The sequence below is a fragment of the Bombina bombina genome, chromosome 4 (assembly GCF_027579735.1).
Source record: "Bombina bombina isolate aBomBom1 chromosome 4, aBomBom1.pri, whole genome shotgun sequence".
In the NCBI taxonomy this organism is placed as follows: domain Eukaryota; kingdom Metazoa; phylum Chordata; class Amphibia; order Anura; family Bombinatoridae; genus Bombina; species Bombina bombina.
In genome coordinates, this window is record NC_069502.1 from 118,935,959 (window position 1) to 118,957,730 (window position 21,772).

Sequence of the window (21,772 nt, forward strand, 5' to 3'; positions counted from 1 at the left end):
TGGGATCAGACCTGTGTTTAAATCTAATGCTCTTCTTTGGAGTTTAAATCTTGTTCTTAAAGTTTTGCAACAGACTCCGTTGCAGCCTATGCATGAAGTAGACAATAACTTGTTGTCTTGGAAGGTTCCTTTTCTACTGGCTATTGCTTCTGCGCACAGAGTATCTGTGATTGCTGCATTGCAATGCATCTCTACTTATCTGGCTTCCATGCTGATAAGGATGTTCTACAAACTAAGTTAGGTTTTCTTCCTAAGGTTGTGTCAATTTGCAACATCAATCGAGAGATTGTGGTTCCTTTCTTATGTCCTACTCCTTCGTCGAAGGAACGTTTATAGCATCATTCTGGATGTGGTTTGTGCTTTGAAGTTCTATCTTCAAGCCACAATGGAATTTAGACAAACTTATTTCGCTGTTTGTTCGTTTCCTCTTGGGCCTTCAAAAATAAGCCTCTACGGATCAGATTTGTAAGGTGGCTGCCTGGTCCTTCTTACATACTTTTCCAAAATGTACAAGTTTTACGTTTTTTGCTTCTGCTGAAGCAGCCTTTGGAAGAAAGGTTTTGCAGGCTGTGGTGCCCTCAAAAATTAGGGTCCGCCCCTCTCTTTTCCCTCCCGTTAGCATTTCGTGTACTCTAGAGCTTGGGTATATGTTTCCCAGAAGTAAGGAATGCAGCTGTAGACTCTTCCCATATTAAGAAGGAAAACATAAATTATTACTTACCAGATAATTTCCCTTCCTTCTGTATGGGAAGAGTCTACAGCTCCCGCCCGTGTTCTCCAATGGGCGGCCCTAAATTTAGATTTACTCTTCTGGCACAATTTTCACCCTGATATTTCTCCTACTGTTCCTTGTTTCCCTCGGCAGAATGCCTGGGGTTATGAGGAAGTGGTGGAGGTATTTAAGCCTTTGGCTGGGGTGTCTTTGCCGCCTCCTTGTTCTGAATTCCGAGAAGTAAGGAATGCAGCTTTGGACTCTTCCCATACAGAAGGAAAGGAAATTATCTGGTAAGTCATAATTTATGTTTTTCCATCAGTGTAACCAGTTCTCACTAGACAATTTGCCTTATGGTTTGTCTATATTTAATTGAAAGAATAGCTATTGTTTTAAGTATTTATTTTGTATCTTTTTTAATTTTTTTGTTAGAAGAAAAGCCACTAGTAGATCTGAAACCTTCCAAGCCAGTAGCTCCTCAGGTTCCACCCAAGAAACCTGTCCTTACAAACAAGACTAATAGTGCATTGAAGCATGTAACCATTCCACCCAAGCGACCTGAAAAACCAGCCTTACCAACACCTACATCCAAGTAAGCTATCTCAAATGACTTTATGAATTATGCTTACATGTGTGGGCAAACCTGTTTTACTTCAAGATTGTTTAAAATGGTGTTTCTGACACACTATAAATAGATTTTATTGTGAAACTGGATAGTAGTAGATTATGGAAAATGATTTACACTTGTTTCTTGATTAATTTATTTTAGGTTTATTTTGGTAATACATTGTTGTCATATCACCTCCAGTTATTTAAATAGTCTAAGCTGTAAATAAACTCATTGATTTTATATGTAAAGCGTTTCTTTGATTCAACAGTTTTCACATATTTAAACCTGCATATTTAAAGACACACAACGTTCTTTCTCAGGAACAGTATACTACCGGGAGCTAGCTGAACACTTTGTGTGAGCGAATGACAAAAGGCATATATGTGCACCCTCTAATCACTATGGATTTGCAGTATGGCATTTGTTTACTAAATAAATGCTGAAAATGGCCGCAATCTGCTACATTCAGCTGCTCCTTTCTGTGCTGGATATATTCATTCAAGAGTGCACATCCCTACTAATCAGCAGCTAGCTCCCAGTAGTGCACTGCTGCTCCTGTATCTACCTAGGTATGCTCTTTAATAAAGGATTCCAAGAGAATTAATCAAATTAGATACTAGAAGTAAATTGATTGTTTAAAATTACATACTTTATCTGAATCATGAAAGTTAAATTTTGACTTTGTCCCGTTAAGGCTGAGACTTGTCTAAGTCTTCTTACAAATTGCAGCAAGCAAGTAAGTATTTAGGCTTTTTCCTGCATATACCAGATTTTTTTTTTTTGTTTCAAAAAGCTTTATTTAGAATAAGGTGTTACATTTGCCAAAAGGCATAAAGATAAAAAATCATAGTAAGACTGAACATAAAATAAGATACCAAAAAATAACACAAAATCATATTACAACATAAAAGAAATAAAGCATTCCCAGTATATTACCTCTTTGTCTTGGTATATGTTGTCTACACCCCTACAATGTCAATGCCCAGGGGCACCCTCACTGTTTATTCAGATATACATTTCTCTAGAGCTTAATTCATTTTCTAATTGTATTTACCGCTAGGCAAACTGCCTCATGTGAGTGCCTATTCTGTATCCCAAAATAAGTAATTTTGCCCTCTGCGTTTTGTTATACGTGGAGCTGTTCTCTATAATACCATTGGTGTATCACCTTTGGTTCTTCACCAATGCCTCATACTCCTACCGATAAAACTTAATTGAATGGTAATGTTCCAGGCGATTAGCCTGTTGGTACTGATATTTCTCTAGTATTAGGAGCCTGGATACATTTTGGCGCCATTCTTGTATCATGGGGACTCGTGTTGACTTCCACAGTCTCGGGACAAGTTGTTTGGTGTCACTAATCATTATGTAAAGTAGTGATAATCTAATGTGACATTTTAATTTTGGTGGCCTATTAAATAAAAACACCAAGGGGTCAACATCTATTGATTGTCCTATAGCTTGTGACGTTTCTTTTGATATCCCTGTCCAGTATGGGATGTGATTAGTGGGCAAGTCCACCATATATGCACCAGCATACCTTCCTGCACACAGCCTCTCCAACACAACTGTGTGGTGTTTGGGAACATTCTGTAAAGCCTACTTGGGTATAGATACCACCTAGTTAATATTTTCATGTTAGTTTCAGTGATACTCGTGGACAGGGATAGGCAAGGTGTCCGTACACGGACACTGGTGTCCGTGACTGGTCCTTGCAGTGTCCGCCGCCCATTTTGGTGTGGGGAGGGAAGAGTAAGACAGATTAATACTGGTCCTGACTCCTCCTTAACACACGTGGCGCCACGTTTTGCAGGGTTGTGGCCACTCCCACATGATGCCGCTTAGTACCAGAAAATGACTCTGAGTGAGACAGAGAGGGAGGGAAGATTCAAGAAGCAAGCTGCCACTGTGTCCCTGGAGCTTTATATGCAAAGGTAAAGCACTTTAACCAGCACCTGAGGTTTATTATAAGTAGTATTTAAATAGAAAGAAAAGATATAGTAAGGTTGTGAATCATAAACTTAGTATATCTTTTCTTTCTGATTAAATAATAGGAAAGGGAAAATATTTACTGTGAATAAAGTTAGTGGCTTGTCAAGAGACTGCTAGCAATATTGGGTGATAAGTTATGGAATAAATAAAGCCTGAGTGAAATACTGGATGTGTATCTTCTGCATCTGTATAATAAAATTTAGCACTATAAAATAATAGTTTTAATTGTAAATGTACCTTGGTGTCCTTCACTAAAGGTCTTTACTTTAGAAAATGTCCGCCACAGCCTTGGCTCGTGCCTATCCCTGCTCGTGGATGAAGGCGATTTTCCCATCTGTCTAAATTATATTTGCCAGTCTTTGGGTGCTATGTTTGTATTTAATTCTCTTTCCCAAATTTTACTATATCTGGGTAGAGTTTTGGAATGTAGGGAGACTAGTATTCTTTAAGATATAGAAAGATTTTTTTTTTTTTTGAGGGACCTGAGGAGTAACGTCTCGAATTGTGATAATGGCCTTACCAATTTTTGCTTGTCTGGATAGCTGTGGATAAAATGTGAAATTTGGAAATACCCATACCAACTTTGTGTTACCATTGGAAAGTTGTCTGCTAATTCGATTTTCGGGCGTAATTTCCCATTATCTAACAGTGCAAAAACTGCTATGTGTGTGTGGACATTGTGTTCTGTCTCGCATATTCTATGTATTAGTGGCAGATCCACATTGGAAGCCAGGGGTGTAAGAGGTGAGGGTATGCTAGAGAGTTCTTTTCTGTCATTAAAGGGACAGTCAACACCAAAATTGTTTTAAAAGATAGATAATCCCTTAATTACCCATTCCCCAGTTTTGCATTACCAACACAGTTATAATATTACAAGTTTTACCTCTGTAATTAACTTGTATCTAAGCCTCGGCAGACTGCCCCCTAACTTCAGTTCTTTTGACAGACATGCATTTTAGCCAATCAATGCTCACTCCTCGGTAAATTCACGTGCATGAGCTCAATGTTATCTATATGAAACACATGAGCTAACACCCTCTAGTGGTGAAAAACTGTCAAATTCAGAGGCGGCCTTCAAGGTTTAAGAAATTAGCATATGAACCTCCTAGGCTTAGCTTCCAACTAAGAATACCAAGAAAACAAAGCAAAATTGGTGATAAAAGTAAAATGAAAAGTTGTTTAAAATTACATACCCTATTTGAATCCTGAAAGTTTTTTTTGGACTTGACTGTCCCTTTAAGTAGTTTATCCCATGTGTTATATGTCTCTACAGTGATCCCTGGCGACTGTGGATGCAGTTGTGTTTTAGATTTATGTAACCAACAGCAGCTACTCAAGCTGTTATATTCTGTTAGAGCGTGCTCCAGTACTATCCACTCCTTGTGTGCTACATGCTTGCTCCAGTCTATTATTCATGTTAGATGTGATGCTATTCTGTAAAAGAATAAGTTTGGCACGTCCAATCCACCATTATCCCTATCCCTAAACATGATTTGCCTGGAGATTCTAGGTTGTTATTACCCCCAAATAAATGTATATGCTAACTTTTGAAGAAATGAAGTATATGGTTCAGACAATGGAATCGGTAGTGTCTGGAACAGATATAAGATTTTAGGCAATAGGGTCATTTTGAAGGCATGAATGCGCCCCTGCCATGACAAATGTTTCTGGCTCCAACTCTGTAAGTCGAGTTGTAGTTCTTTAAACAGTTTTTGATACTTAAGTGTAAATAACTCCTGTGTGGTCCTTGCTATTTTAATTCCTAAGTATTTAATAGATGTTCGCTGGATTGCGAAGTTGAAGGTCTCACTTATTTGTCTCATCTCTGTCTCGGGCATCTCAACTCCCAATATTTCCGACTTCGTCATGTTAATTTTGTAATATGAGAGCATGCTATAAGAAACACACTCCGTTTTAAGGGCTTCCAAGGATTGAAGGGGCGAGGTTAGGGTTACCATAACGTCATCAGCGTATAATGACAGTTTGTAATGCGAGTTCCCAATCTTTAGTCCCTGTATATTATTATTATTATTATCGGTTATTTGTAGAGTGCCAACAGATTCCACAGCGCTAATATCTTTATTACGTCTGATTTTGAATGCCAAAACTTCCATGGTCAAATCGAACAAAATCGGGGATAAAGGGCATCCCTGACAGACTCCATAAACATATACAATGGAACCTGTCAATGAGTCATTAAGTTTGATGCGTGCAGTTGGTTTTGAGTATAAGGTTAAAATTCTGTCTATTGTTGTCTGTCCAAATCCGAATCTAGTAAGGGTCGCTTTTAGGAAAGGCCAATTCAGTCGGTCAAATGCCTTTTCGGTGTCTATTGCTAATAAAACCATTGGTATTTTGTGTGTTTGGGCATATTCTAGTAGATGTATTACTTTGAGGGAGTTATCCCTTGACTCTCGGTGTGGGACAAAACCCACTTGATTCAGGTGTATCAGTGGTGGTAAAATTTTATTAAAGGGACACTCAAGTCAAAATTAAACTTCAAGATTCTGATACAGCATGCAATTTTAAACAACTTTCCAATTAACTTCAATTAACAAAATGTGCACAGTCTTTTGATATTTACACTTTTTGAGTCACCAACTCCTGAGCATGTGCAAAAATTCACAGCATATACGTATATATGCATTTGTGATTGGCTGATGGCTGTCGCATGATAACAGGGGGAGTGGAAATAGACATAACTTTGCAATTTATTTAATACAAATCTACTACTCATTTGAAGTTCAGACTAAGTGCTATTGCATTGTCTTCTTATCATGCATTTGTTGATTATGCAAATCTACTGTATTGACTGGTCCTTTAATACGGGTTGCAATAATCCTGGCATCAATTTTAACATCAACATTCAGTAATGAAATAGGTCTGAAGTTTGATGGTGTATCCGGTACCTTCCCTGGTTTAGGAATAATCGAAATATGGGCTTCAAGCATAGTGGTAGGAAAGTTTGTGGAATCGTCTATGCTGTTAAATATTTTTTGTAAATGAGGGGTCAGAATAGTTGCGAATTGTTTATAATACTTAACAGTGAACCCATCCGATCCTGGACTTTTCCCTAAAGATAGTTGTATAATGGCTGCCTTTATATTTTTTGCGAATATGGGGCTGTCCAGACTGTCTTTTTGCTCTTGGGTTATCCGTGGTATATCGAGATCTTGAAGATATGTATTTAGATCTATAGAAGGTTCTGACCGCTTTTCTGAACTTTTAATATTGTATAAATCATCATAATATTTTTCAAATTGGGCCATTATGTCAGAGGTGGAATGGGCTAATGTGTTTGAAGAGGTTTTAATTGTGTGGATATAAGTTTTAAGCTTTTTTAATTTCAGGGCTCTAGCCAATAGTTTCACCACTCTGTTGCTTTCACAGTGAAAGCGTTGTTTAGTTTCTTTCATGTTATTGGCATTAAAAAACACAATTTTTGTAAGAACTTACCTGATAAATTAATTTCTTTCATATTGGCAAGAGTCCATGAGCTAGTGACGTATGGGATATACAATCCTACCAGGAGGGGCAAAGTTTCCCAAACCTCAATGCCTATGAATACACCCCTCACCACACCCACAATTCAGTTTTACAAACTTTGCCTCCTATGGAGGTGGTGAAGTAGGTTTGTGCTAAGATTTCTACGTTGATATGTGCTTCTCAGCATTTTGAAGCCCAATTCCTCTCAGACTATTGGGATCTCTGACAGCACAAGGGGTTTGGAAATCTCAAGTGGCGAGATTACCAATCAATATTTTGGAACTCCGTGCGATTTTCAGGGCTCTTCAGATTTGGCCTGTGTTGAAGAGTGAACCGTTCATTTGTTTTCAGACAGACAATATCACAACTGTTGCATATGTCAATCATCAGGGTGGGACTCAGTCTCCAAGCTATGAAAGAAGTATCCCGGATACCTGCTTGGGCGGAATCCAGCTCCTGTCTAATTTCTGCGATTCATATCCCAGGTATAGACAATTGGGAAGCGGATTATCTCAGCCGTCAGAATTTACATCCGGGGGAGTGGTCCCTCCATCCAGATGTTTTCTCAGGTTGTTCAGATGTGGGGTTTTCCAGAAATAGATCTGATGGCTTCTCATCTAAACAAGAAACTTCCCAGGTAACTGTCCAGGGATCCTCAGGCGGAAGCAGTGGATGCGTTGACACTTCCTTGGTGTTATCAACCTGCTTATATTTTCCCGCCTTTAGTTCTTCAAAGAGTGATCTCCAAATTCATCATGGAGCAATTGTTTGTGCTGCTTGTGTCTCCAGCATGGCCTCACAGGTTTTGGTATGCGGATCTTGTTCGAGTGTCCAGTTGCCAACCTTGGCCACTTCCATTAAGGCTGGACCTTCTGTCTCAAGGTCCGTTTTTTTCATCAGGATTTCAAATCATTAAATTTGAAGGTATGGAAATTGAACGCTTAGTGCTTAGTCATAGAGGTTTCTCTGATTCTGTGATTAATACTATGTTGCAGGCTCGTAAATCTGTTTCTAGAAAGATTTATCGAGTTTGGAAGACTTACATTTCATGGTGTTCCTCTCATAAATTCTCTTGGCATTCTTTTAGAATTCCTAGAATTTTACAGTTTCTTCAGGATGGTTTGGATAAGGGTTTGTCTGCAAGTTCCTTGAAGGGACAAATCTTTGCTCTTTGTTTTATTTCACAGAAAGATTGCTAAGCTTCCTGATATTCACTGTTTTGTTCAGGCTTTGGTTTGTATCAAGCCTGTCATTAAATCAATCTCTCCTCCTTGGAGTCTTAATTTGGTTTTGAAGGCTTTACAGGCTCCTCCATTTGAGCCTATACATTCTTTGGACATTAAGCTACTTTCTTGGAAAGTGTTGTTTCTTTTGGCCATCTCTTCTGCTAGAAGAGTTTCTGAATTATCTGCTCTCTTGTGAATCTCCTTTTCTGATTTTTCATCCCGATAAGGCAGTTTTGCGGACTTCATTTAAATTCTTACCTTAGGTTGTGAATTCTAACAACATTAATAGAGAAATTGTTGTCCCTCCCTTGTGTCCTAATCCTAAGAATTCTTTGGAGAGATCTTTACGTTCTTTGGATGTGGTGAGAGCTCTAAAATATTATGTTGTAGCTACTAAAGATTTCAGGAAGACTTCTAGTCTATTTGTTATCTTTTCTAGTCCTAAGAAAGGTCAGAAGGCTTCTGCCATTTTCTTGGCATCGCAGTTAAAGCTTTTGATTCATCAAGCTTATTTGGAGTCGGGTCAAGCCCCGCCTCAGAGAATTACAGCTCATTCTACTAGATCAGTCTCCACTTCGTGGGCTTTTAGGAATGAAGCTTCAGTTGATCAGATTTGCAAAGCAGCAACTTGGTCTTCTTTGCATACATTTACTAAATTCTACCGTTTTTATGTATTTGCTTCTTCGGAAGCAATTTTTGGTAGAAAAGTTCTTCAGGCAGCTGTTTCAGTTTAATTCTTCTGCTTATGTTTTAAGTTTTTTTCTTTCATTTATGAGAATAAACTATTTTGGGTTGTGGATTAATTTTCTTCAGCGAAAAATGGCTGGTTTTATTTTTATCCCTCCCTCTCTAGTGACTCTTGCGTGGAGTTCCACATCTTGGGTATTGCTATCCCGTACATCACTAGCTCATGGACTCTTGCCAATAACATGAAAGAAAACATAATTTATGTAAAAACTTACCTGATAAATTCATTTCTTTCATATTGGCAAGAGTCCATGAGGCCCACCCTTTTTATGGTGGTTATAATTTTTTTGTATAAAGCACACTTATTTCCAAATTCCTTTTTTGATGCTTTTTATTCCTTTCTTTATCACCCCACTACTTGGCTATTCGGTAAACTGAATTGTGGGTGTGGTGAGGGGTGTATTTATAGGTATTTTGAGGTTTGGGAAACTTTGCCCCTCCTGGTAGGATTGTATATCCCATACGTCACTAGATCATGGACTCTTGCCAATATGAAAGAAATTAATTTATCAGGTAAGTTCTTATATAAATTATGTTTTTTAATGCCAATAAATTGTATTCTTGGAGTAAAAGGCTCTGCATTTCTTTCCTGATAGTTTGTAACTGGAGGTATAATTGCTGCTCTGTTGGGTTTTGCTTATGTGTGTATTCTGCCGCACAGAGTAACTGAGTTATATCTAAGTACTGTTTCCTGGCTGCTTTTTTAATTTGTGATTTTAATTTAATAAATTCCCCTCTGATGAAACATTTGTGGGCTTCCCATTCCATACATGGGTCACTATCTTCTAGGGAGTTGAATGTAAAGAACTCTGCTAATGTTCCACATGTTCTATAGTTTTGGTAGACCCTAGTATGGTATTGTCTAGTCTCCATATAAATGGATGAAGGGAGGTATTGGGCCATCTAAATTGTGCCTGTATTGCTGAGTGGTCAGACCATGTCGTGTGTGATATTCTTGATGACTGTAGGTTAGTGAGACCATCTGAGTTGGTTAAGATATAGTCAAGTCTCCTATAAGTGTGGTGTGGGTTTGAAAAAAAGGTATAATCCCTTTTATGGGGATACATAAGTCTTCAGATGTCATGTAGGTTACAGTCTTTCATCAGTTTCTCTACGTATCTAACTGTTCTTTTAGAGGTACTGGGGTCTGGATTTGAGGTATCCATGTTTAAATCTAGTGGTATATTGAAGTCCCCCCCCATTAATATTGTGCTTTTGGAGATATCTAAAATCCTGGTGTATAATTTCCTATAAAATTGATGTTGTTTGGTATTTGGAGCGTAAATATTAATTAAGGTGGTTGGCAATCCGTAAAGAAGGCCAAAAATTCCAATAAATCTACCCTATTGGTCTGTGTTGGTTTGTATATGTTTGAAGGGGATATCTTTATGAATGAGAATACTTACTCCATTATTTTTCTTTGTGGCCGAGTTGGGATAGTGCTGCGTATATTTGTTACCAAGTATTTTGGAAGTGAGTTTCCTGTAGGAAAAGTATGTCTCCCTTTCTTTTAGCCAAATCGAACAGTGCCATAGTTCTTTTCTGAGGGGAGTTAAATCCCTTCACGTTTTGAGATATCAGTAATATAGTTTTACCTGTAGAAGCCATTATGTATCATGTGTAGCGGTAAGATAATATCTAAGCTTTTTAGTATAACATCCTGTGTACATCAAGACATATCTGGGAATGCTGTGAATGATTGTAAAACATAGAGAAAGAAAAATTACATCAACAAAAACAAAAAAACACATGCATAACAAAACCTGGCAAATCAAGCCAGGGACATGGTTTAAACATATTTGAATATACCTTACTAGTATTAACTTTTTAACTCTTATCATTTATTGCTGAAAAAGAGAAGTTGTGCAACAACCCTTACATAAGCTTATTGAAAATATTCCTCTTAGTGCCATTTAGTTTTTGGTCGTTTCTCTTCTCTAATTAGTTAACAATTGTGGACAGCATCTAATTTCCAACCCCCTCCCCAACTCAGCCTCTGTACTCTGCATATAGGCTATCATAGGAATACATTATAGATCCTACAACCCTTCATTATAACCACAAACAGACTATCATCATTAACCAAGCAACTTTCAACGTGACGTTACCTATCCTGCGTGTGCAGCGAGTCTCTATATTCAATATAGAATAGTAATTCACCTAGAGTGAATTTTAGGTGCTGCTTCACTGTTGTTGTCCTTTTTCCTTTCTCTCAGAAAGGGATTGTCCGTGAGGTAATTAGTGTAGGGTAATTTTGTTTGTTTCTTAGCTCTGGCTGATAAGGGTGCAGCACACGTTCTCTTCAGGGCCCTGGAAAATTAGCAAGAATGACACAGGCACAAAGTCTTTCTCACTAATTCCGTTTATTCACAATATGAACAAAGGTTATATAGTAAATGATACGTCATGCAAGAGGCCACAGGAAATATATAAAAAAACGTAGTTGGCAATTACACATCTTGATGGGGCCCACAGGAAATAAGGTATAGGAACAGAATATGCCCATATAAGCATATGTAGAGAGAATCTTATATTAGAACCATATGTTACAACTTATACAAAATAAACTTGTGGAATGCTGCTATGGAATACTGTGTGCTGCATTATAAACATTTGATACAAGTTTTAAGGCTACCCTCAATATGCTTAATATGTGTGTTTCAAATTACCCATATAACATAATATATATATAATATATACCCATCATTTAGTGTCCTAATCTTGGGGTGACTTGTTTCCATCTCTTGGGATCTTCTTGTGCAGCTTTCCTTTTATTAGGCTGTAGAGCTGTTTCTGTGTCAGGGAGCTTCGGAGGGTCTATGTCCAATGCTGTGCAAAAGTCCTTGACATCTGCCGTAGTATGACAGGTTCATTTTCTATTGCCATGGAGAACATAGAGATGAAAGGGGAATCCCCATCTGTATAATATTTTTTTCTGGCGTAGAAGTGCTGGAGTTAACTCCCTCCACCTCTGTAGTGTTCTTTGAGATAGATCTTGGAAGAATTGAAGAACCATTCCTCTGAACTTCACAGGTTGATGTTTGCGTGAGAGGTTTAGGATCTCTTCTTTTCTTTTGCAAGATGTACCGAGTCCACGGTTTCATCCTTACTTGTGGGATATTATCCTTCCTAACATTAAGTGGCAAAGAGAGCACCCACTGCTTGAATTTCTTGATGTCTCGTGGCAGGGCCGTGTCAGAAGGTCTAGACCCTAGCACACGATGTGCTCTTACCCAAGGGATTTCCATTGATGCTGTATTATTCCTCAGGTGGGCAAATAAGGCAGGGAGGTAAGTTGGCAGGTCTTTAGGGAGTACCGATTCTGGTATGCCTCGAACATGTAAAATATCAAGCAGAGTTGTCTGTTGTGTTGTAGTGTCCTGCAAGTGGGTGATTTCTTCCTGCATGTTGTCTGTTTATTCATCTAGGGATTCCACCCTATTCCAAATGGAGTGTACATCCTGCTTAAGTTCTGCTATTTCTTCTCTAATACAAGATCTAATGATATCAGCGATATCTTGTTTAGAGGCTAATGAGGATAGCAGAGACGTAGGTATATCTGCAAGTATTTCTTTTGGCTTTTGAGGACTTTGATGCGGTGGTGTTTTACTTTTTTTAATACTCCCAACGGCTTTACAATACATTTAGCCGACCGTGAGGTTAATTTTGTAACGCCCACGATGGGCGGGGTTAGCTGTGGCGGCAATTTTCTGTTGCACGCTTTTTCCCTACACTTCCTGTGTTCCGGAACGGAGATAGCTTTTTCACAGATTATTAGCAGTGTTGCGGTTACCGGACTGCAATTTACAGAGAGATAGAAGTTGAGCCCGGATTATCTATCTGAATATTCACTCAGTTGTCAGTCAGACAAGTAAGCACCTCAGCAAAGCTAAAGCTGAGGTGTAGAGGTTGTCTGGAGTGTTTTTGTGATACGTTTAAATTTTAAAATGAAACTGCTTTATTTATTCTGCAGTAAAATTATAAGGAACAGTAACTTTTTTTTTTTTTTTTGTGTGGTATTTTCTAAATAAAATATCAGTTTATTTGTTTATTCTGTTTATTTGTGAATAAAGATGGACCAAGAGGCCCGGCAGGATTTTACATGTTCTTTATGTTTTGATGCTAACGTGGAACCACCAATCCCTTTATGTTCATCATGTATTGAGAGAACTTTGCATTACAGGGATAGTCTAGGGCGGACTGTTCAGGAGTCTTCGATGTTCGATATGCCACAGCTTTGTCCTCAAGTGTCCCAAAATTTATTGTCCACACATCCAGTGCCCTGTGCCTCCTCTCTTACTCCACCTGGAGTTACGTTGCAAGACATCGCTTCCCTCATGTCCTCTGCGGTATCTGATGCGCTGTCCGCTTTTCCTATGCTGCAGGAGGAAATGTAAAGAATCAGTGAGTAAGGTTGCTGACACAGTCGTGGCTATTCCGAATGTCCCCTCCCAGAAATCTGAGGAGGAAGATACTTCGGTAGCATCTGAGGGTGAAATCTCAGACAGTGTAATTCCTTCTGCTGATACTGAAGTTGTATCCTTCAGGTTTAAGCTGGAGCATCTCCGTTTGTTACTTAAGAGGTTTTGGCTACCTTGGACGACTCCAACACTACTGTCGTAGTCAATCCTAAGAAGTCTAGTAAGCTAAACAAGTATTTTGATGTACCTTCCATGGTGGAGGTTTTTCCTGTACCAGATCGAGCTACAGAAATTATTGCTAGGGAATGGGAGAGACCAGATATCCCTTTTTCTCCATCCCCTATATTTAAGAAGATGTTTCCTATAGCAGGCTCTATCAAGGAATCTTGGCAGATGGTCCCCAAGGTGGAAAGGGCAATTTCCACGCTAGCTAAGAGGACCACTATTCCCATAGAAGATAGTTGTTCCTTTAAAGATTCGATGAATAAGAAGTTGGAGGGGTTACTCAAGAAGATTTATGTACACCAGGGTTTACAATGGCAACCTGCAGTGTGTATTGCTACCATCACTAGTGCAGTGGCATACTGGTTTGATGCGTTGTCTGATTCTATTCGGACAGACACCCCTCTTGAAGTGATCCAGGATAGACTCAAGGCCCTTAAGTTGGCCAATGCCTTTAATACGGATGCTTCCCTACAGGTTATTAAACTGGGAGCAAAGAGTTCCAGGTTTGCTGTACTGGCCCGCAGAGCTTTATGGTTAAACTCTTGGTCTGTGGATGTGTCGTCTAAGCTTTTGGCGATTCCTTACAAGGGAAAGACCTTGTTTGGGCCGGGATTGACGGAAATTATTGCTGACATTACGGGAGAAAAGGGCCATTTCCTCCCTCAGGATAAGAGGAATAAGCAGAAGGGACGTTAGAATAATTTTTGTTCCTATCGAAACTTCAAGGGTAAGCCTTCCTCTCCTTCTTCCAAGCAGGAACAGTCCAAGCCTTCCTGGAGGCCCAACCAGTCTTGGAACAAAGGAAAGCAATCCAAGAAGCCTGCTATTGACTCAAAAGCAGCATGAAGGGTCTTTCTTCGCTCAGGCTTGGGTTCGGGATGTTCAGGATGCCTGGGCGGTGGACATTGTGTCCCAGGGATACAAACTAGAGTTCAAGACCTTTCCTCCCAGGGGCAGGTTTCTGCTTTCAAGATTATCTGTAGACCAGATAAAAATAGAGGCGTTCTTAAACTGTGTTCAGGACCTTTCTGACCTGAGAGTGCTAATTCCTGTCCCAATGCAGGAACAGGGTCTGGGGTTTTACTCCAATCTGTTCGGGTTTCCCCAAAAAGAGGGAACCTTCAGACCAATTCTAGATCTCAAAAGTCTAACAAAATTCCTCAGAGTACCGTCCTTCAAGATGGAAACTCTTCGTTCCATTCTTCCATTGGTTCACGAAGGTCAATTTATGACAACGGTACCTGCATGTTCCCATCCACAGGGACCTTCACAAGTTTCTGAGGTTCACATTTCTAAACAAACACTTCCAGTTTGGGGCTCTTCCAAAATCTTTTCAAAGGTTCTGGGATCCCTGTTGGTGGGGCATTGCAGTGGCGCCTTATCTGTACGACATTCTGATTCAGGCGCCATCCTTTCAACAAGTAAAATCCCACACAGAAATGTTGTTATCCTTCCTGTGATCTCATGGATGGAAGGTGAATTTGGAAAAAAGTTCCTTAGTTCCAACTACAAGGGTAGTTTTCTTGGGAACCATAATAGATTCCTTATCAATGAAAATTTTCTGACATAAGTCAGGAAATCAAAAATTTTTGATTCTTGTCTAGCGCTTCAATCCTCTCCTTGGCCATCAGTGGCTCAATGTATGGAGGTAATCGGTCTGATGGTAGCGGCCATGGACATCATCCCGTTTGCCCGTTTCCACCTCAGATCTCTGCAGTTATGCATGCTCAGGCAGTGGAATGGAGATTATGCGGATCTGTCTCCACAATTACATCTGGATCAGGAGACAAAGGATTCTCTTATTTGGTGGTTGTCTCAGGATCATCTCTCCCAGGAAACCTGCTTCCGCAGACCCACCTGGGTGATTGTGACAACGGACGCCAGCCTACTAGGATGGTGAGCAGTCTGGGGCTCTCTAAAGGCTCAGGGAACGTGGACTCAGTCAGAGTCAGTTCTGCCCATAAACATTCTGGAGCTGAGAGCAATCTTCAATGCTCTTCTGGCCTAGCCTGGCCTCAGTTAGCTTTGGCCCGGTTTATCAGGTTCCAGATGGACAAAACTTCAGTGGCTTACATCAACCATCAGGGGGGAACTCGGAGTACCTTGGCCATGATAGAGGTAGCCAAGATAATTCAGTGGGCGAGACCCACAACTGCTGTCTGTCGGCGATCCACATTCCAGGAGTGGACAACTGGGAAGATTTTCTGAGCAGACAGACCTTTCACCCGGGGGAGTGGGAACTCCATCCGGAAGTGTTTTCCAGCTTGGTTCTCAAATGGGGACAGCCGGAACTGGATCTCATGGCATCTCGGCAGAATGCCAAGCTTTCGAGGTCCAGGGATGCTTGGAACTTCAGTCTCGCATACCTATTTCCCTGTTCGCTCTCCTGCCTCGGGTCATTGCTCGGAATCAAACAAGGCATCAGTGATCCTCATTGCACCGGCATGGTCTTGCAGGATCTGGTATGCAGACCTAGTAGAGATGTCATCTCTTCCACCTTGGAGACTTCCATTGAGGAAGGACCTTCTACTTCAAGGGCCCTTCCTCCATCCAAATCTAGTTTCTCTGAAGCTGACTGCTTGCAGATTGAATGCTTAATTTTACCTAAGCGTGGTTTTGAGACCATGATTCAGGCTCGTAAGCCTGTGACTAGAAATATTTACCTGCATTTATATTTATATCTGCATTGGTGTGAATCCAAAGACTACTCTTGGAGTAGAGTTCAGATTCCTAGAATTTTGTCTTTTCTCCAAGAGGGTTTGGAGAAGGGTTTATCGGCAAGCTCCTTAAAGGGTCAAATATCTGCCTTGTATTTTTTATTACACAAACGTCTGGTGGATGTACCAGACGTGCAATCATTCTGTCAGGCCTTTGTCAGAATCAGGTCTGTGTTTAAACCGGTTACTCCTCCTTGGAGTCTTAACCTTGTTCTTAAGGTTCTTCAATAGGCTCCGTTTGAGCCTATGCATTCCTTAGATACTATTATTATCAGGTATTTGTAGAGCGCCAACAGATTCCGCAGCGCTGTAAACATAGTCGGTGTACAGGATAGCTTTTGTAGGGGTCAAGTGGGTAGAGGGCCCTGCCGAGAGTTTCACTGTTGTAGTCAGCTCTTATGAAGCGATCTGTAAACAGCTGGGCCCATTGGCTTACATTCTAAGGGGTTCAAGGGGAAAGCAATGGAGTTGGGAAAGGTTAGTGTTGGTTGTATGCATCCCTGAATAGTAGAGTTTTTAGGGAGTGCTTGAAGCTGTTAAAACTAGGGGAGAGTCTTATGGAGCGAGGCAGGGAATTCCACAAGATGGGGGCCAGTCTGGAGAAGTCCTGTAAACGGGAATGTGAGGAAGTAACAAGAGAGGAGGAGATCCTGAGCTGATCGAAGGGGACGGGAGGGAGAGTATCTAGAGACAAGTTCTGAGATGTAGGGGGAGCAGTGCAGTTGAGAGCTTTATATGTCAGGGTGAGGATTTTATGTTTAATCCTAGAGGCAAGAGGAAGCCAGTGAAGGGATTGGCAGAGAGATGCAGCAGATGAAGAGCGACGAGTAAGGAAGATGAGCCTGGCAGAGGCATTCATAATGGATTGTAAAGGAGCTATGTGGCAGCTAGGTAGACCAGAGAGGACGGAGTTGCAGTAGTCGAGGCGGGAAAGGATGAGAGAGTGGATAAAAATCTTGGTTGTATCTTGTGTAAGGAAATGTCTAATTTTAGCGATGTTTTTAAGGTGGAAGCGACAGGCTTTAGACAAGGACTAAATGTGAAGAGTGAAGGAAAGATCTGAGTCAAGTGTGACCCCAAGACATCGGGCATGTGGGATAGGGGTAATGGTAATGATGGAGTTATCAACAGTTATAGAAATTTTGGGGGTGGAGACATTGGAAGAAGGGGGAAAAATAAGTTCCGTTTTGGAGAGATTTAGCTTAAGGTAGTGAGAGGACATCCAAGATGAGATGTGAGAAAGACAGTTAGTGACACGGGTTAGTAAGGAAGGAGGTAGGTCTGGTGCAGAGAGGTAGATTTGGGTGTCATCGGCATACAAATGGTATTGAAACCCATGGGACTTTATTAATGAACCTAGCGACGACGTGTAGATTGAAAAGAGAAGGGGACCAAGGACAGAGCCTTGAGATACCCCAACAGAAAGTAGTAACGGGGCAGAGGATGCTCCGGAGAAGGCTACACTAAATGTACGGTTAGTCAGATAGGAAGAGAACCACAAGAGTGCTGTGTCACAGATGCCGAAGGATTGGAGGGTTTGGAGCAAAAGAGGGTGGTCAACAGTGTCAAAGGCTGCAGACAGGTCAAGGAGGATAAGCAGAGAGAAGTGGCCTTTGGATTTTGCTGTAAGTAGGTCATTGGTAACTTTGACAATTGCTGTCTCTGTAGAGTGATGGGAACGAAATCCAGATTGCAGTGGGTCAAGAAGAGAGTTTAGTTTAAGGAAATGGGATAGACGTGCATAAACTAGCTTTTCGAGGAGCTTTGTGGCAAGAGGGAGTAGGGAAATAGGGCGGTAATTGGAAGGGGAGGTTGGATCGAGGGAAGGTTTTTTGAGGATAGGTGTGACCAGTACATGTTTTAGAGATGAGGGAAATATACCAGTGCTAAGGGAGAGGTTGAAAATGTGTGTGAGTATGGGGGTGAGGGTAGAAGAGAGGGAGGGGAGTAGCTGTGAGGGGATGGGATCGAGGGGACAGGTAGTGAGGTGGGAGGACAGTATAAGGGCAGAAACTTCATCCTCATTAACAGGGGCAAAAAGAGCTGCATTTTTGGATATTTGGGTTTTGGGTGAGCTTTTGAGGGGGTGGCAGATTGGAAGTATGTTGAGAGCTGATTTCACTTCTGATGGAATCAATTTTGTTGTTGAAGTGGCTGGCAAAATCTTGAGCTGAGAGAGAGGTTGTGTTAGGAGGTGGGGGTGGGCGGAGAAGAGTGTTTAACTTGGAGAACAGACGTTTAGGGTTAGATGTAAGAGTAGAGATGAGATTAGAAAAATATTGTTGCTTATAAAGATTAAGGGCAGAATAGTAGGAGTTCAGGATGAACTTGTAGTGAAGAAAGTCAGCTGAACTCCGAGATTTCCTCCAATGTCGCTCAGCAGTACGGGAGCATCTGCGTAGGTATCGTGTCAGAGGAGTATGCCAGGGCTGAGGATGAGAATGTGGTTTCTGAGCTAAGGTTGGAGGGGCCAGAGTGTCAATAACCGATGTAAGGGTGGAATTATACTGGCAGATAGATTGGTCAGGGCAGGAAAAGGAGGTGATGGATGAGAGGAGAGGTTTGAGAGAGCTAGCGAGCTGATGCAGATCTAGTGACTTAGTGCTTCTGTGAAGTTTGGTGTGAGGGGTAGAGGGAGGGGGAGTTGTAGGTAGGGAAGTGATGTTGCAAGTTAGGAGATGATGGTCAGAGAGAGGAAAAGGGGAGTTTGTTAAATTTGAAAGAATGCATCGATAGGTGAAAGTCAGATCAAGGGAATGACCATCTTTGTGAGTGGGAGAGTCAGTCCATTGTGACAGGCCGAAAGAGGAAGTCAGTTGAAGAAGTTGTTTTGCAGAGGAGGCAGTGGGATTGTCAAGAGGGATGTTAAAGTCGCCAAGAATGAGGGCAGGGGTGTCTGAGGAAAGGAAATAAGGGAGTCAAGCAGCAAAGTGATCTAAAAATTGAGTTGGGGAGCCAGGAGGACGGTATATGACTGCAATACGTATAGAGAGGGGAGAGAATAACCGAATCATGTGTGCTTCAAATGAAGAAAATGTGAGTGAAGAGAAGGGCTGTATTTGTTGGAAGGTGCAACGAGAGGAAAGTAAAATACCGACACCACCTCCTTGTCTATTGCCAGACCTAGGAGTGTGGCTGAAATGGAGACCCCCATGTGACAGTGCAGCAGTGGATGCTGTGTCTGAAGCAGAGAGCCAGGTTTCTGTAAGAGCCAGAAGGTTAAGAGAGTGGGAGATAAAGAGATCATGGATAGAAGTGAGCTTATTGCAAACAGAGCGAGAGTTCCAAAGTGCACAAGTGAAGGGGGATGGGTTTTTAGATGTAAGAGGAATGCGATTAAGGTTACCAGAGCTTAGTTCATGAAGTCTATTGAAAGGCACACAAGGATGTGAAACGCTAGGAGGTTGTGAGGGACCAGGATTAGTTGAGTTGTCGCCAGCAGCTAGTTTGAACAAGAGGGCGAGTGACATGAGATGAGAAGCAGATTTGCAGTAATGAGACTGTTCTTTGGCTGAAGTGCAGGGGGGAGAGAGAGTGTTTAGGAATAGGTAAAGTTCATGAGTACAAAAGTAAGGTGAGTATAAGAGAGATGGGCTAATGAACAGTGCAGGTGGAGAGGGAGACGGAGTAATTGAGTAATGTAGTTTGTTATAGAGACAAGAGGTAGCAAAAAGGAATATGAAGATATTGAGCATTATTATGAAAGTGGGAACCAAGTAAACACATAAGACACAGTGTTACAGCAGCACTTGCAAAAGGATACAATGAGATACTTTAAAAAAAAAAAAAACACACAGTATTACAAGAGTACTTGCCTTGTGTCTTGCCCAATCCTTGTTCAATCCTTGTATAATTCTTAAAACTTAGTGCCTCACTTATAAAATGTTCACTTTGAAAATGTGAACATATGCTATTGTTAAAAAGTACACTGCCCTGTAACCAATGCACACACCCCTGTACAATGCACATCCCCAAACTAGTCTGAAATATATACAGGTAGGGCAGTCAGCTGAGTCCACTAAATTTAGTTGATTGCTAATCAAAGACAGTTGGTAAGGCCAATTGGAATGTTAGAATCTGCTCAGGGTGAGATGAGTTAAAGGCACAGTCTACACTAGAATTTTTATTGTTTTAAAAGATAGATAATCCCTTTATTACCCATTTCCCAGTTTTGCATAACCAACACAGTTATAATAATATACTTTTAACCTCTGTGATTATCTTGTATCTAAGCCTCTGCAAACTGCCCCTTTTTTCAGTTCTTTTGACAGACTTGCAGTCTAGCCGATCAGTGCCTGCTCCCAGATAACTTCACGTGCACGAGCACAGTGTTATCTATATGAAATACGTGAACTAACACCCTCTAGTGGCGAAAAACTGTTAAAATGCAATCTGAAAGAGGTGGGCTTCCAAGTCTAAGAAATTAGCATATAAACCTCCTAGGTTAAGCTTTCAACTAAGAATACCAAGAGAACAAAGCAAAATTGGTGATAAAAGTAAATTGGAAAATTGTTTAAAATTACATGCTCTATCTGAATCATGAAAGTTTATTTTGGCCTAGACTGTCCCTTTAAGTAAACAGACAATATTAAACTGTTATCTTGGAAGGTTTTGTTTCTGGTGGCTATTTCATATGCTCGTAGAGTTTCAGAACTCTCGGCATTGCAGTATGAGTCTCCTTACCTTATTTTTCATTCGGATAAGGTTTCTCCCAAAGTGGTTTCAGATCGGAACATTAATCAGGAGATTGTTGTTCCTTCTTTGTGTCCTAATCCTCCCTCTCAGAAGGAATGTCTGTTGCACAATCTAGACATGGTGTGTGCATTGAAATTCTATTTACAGGCGACTAAGGATTTTCGTCAGTCTTCTGCTCTGTTTGTGGTTTTCTCTGGAAAACGTAAGGGGCAGAAAGCTACAGCTACTTCTTTCTCTTGTAAGGTGTATCCAGTCCACGGATCATCCATTACTTGTGGGATATTCTCATTCCCAACAGGAAGTTGCAAGAGGACACCCACAGCAGAGCTGTTATATAGCTCCTCCCCTAACTGCCATATCCAGTCATTCTCTTGCAACTCTCAACAAGCATGGAGGTAGTAAGAGAGAGTGGTGAAAAATAGCTAGTTTTTTTCTTCAATCAAAAGTTTGTTACTTTTAAATGGTACCGGAGTTGTACTATTTTATCCCAGGCAGTAAATGAAGAAGAATCTGCCTGAGTTTTCTATGATCTTAGCAGGTTGTAACTAAGATCCATTGCTGTTCTCACATATGTCTGAGGAGAGAGGTAACTTCAGCGGGAGAATGGCGTGCAGGTTACTCTGCTATGAGGTATGTGCAGTTACAATTTTTTCTAGAAATGGAAAAGCTAGAAAATGCTGCTGATACCGGATTAATGTAAGTTAAGCCTGAATACAGTGATTTAATAGCGACTGGTATCATGCTTACTCTCAGGGGTAATACCCTTATAATATTGCAATATAAAACGTTTGCTGGCATTTTTAATCGTTTTTATATATGCTTTGGTGATAAAACTTTATTGGGGCCTAGTTTTTTCCACATGGCTGGCTTAAATTTTGCCTAGTAACAGTTTCCTGAGGCTTTCCACTGTTGTAGTATGAGTGGGAGGGGCCTATTTTAGT

General features: G+C 40.7%; 1 protein-coding gene across 1 annotated transcript in view; it reads left to right on the forward strand.

Annotated features, from left to right (window-relative positions):
* Positions 1-21,772, forward strand: part of CD2AP (CD2 associated protein) — a gene marked incomplete at its 3' end in the record, with an annotated part of 687,573 nt that overhangs the window by 590,570 nt on the left and 75,231 nt on the right. The window contains 1 exon segment of the mRNA XM_053709615.1: positions 1,145-1,304. Within this exon segment, the coding sequence (XP_053565590.1) occupies positions 1,145-1,304 (160 nt within the window).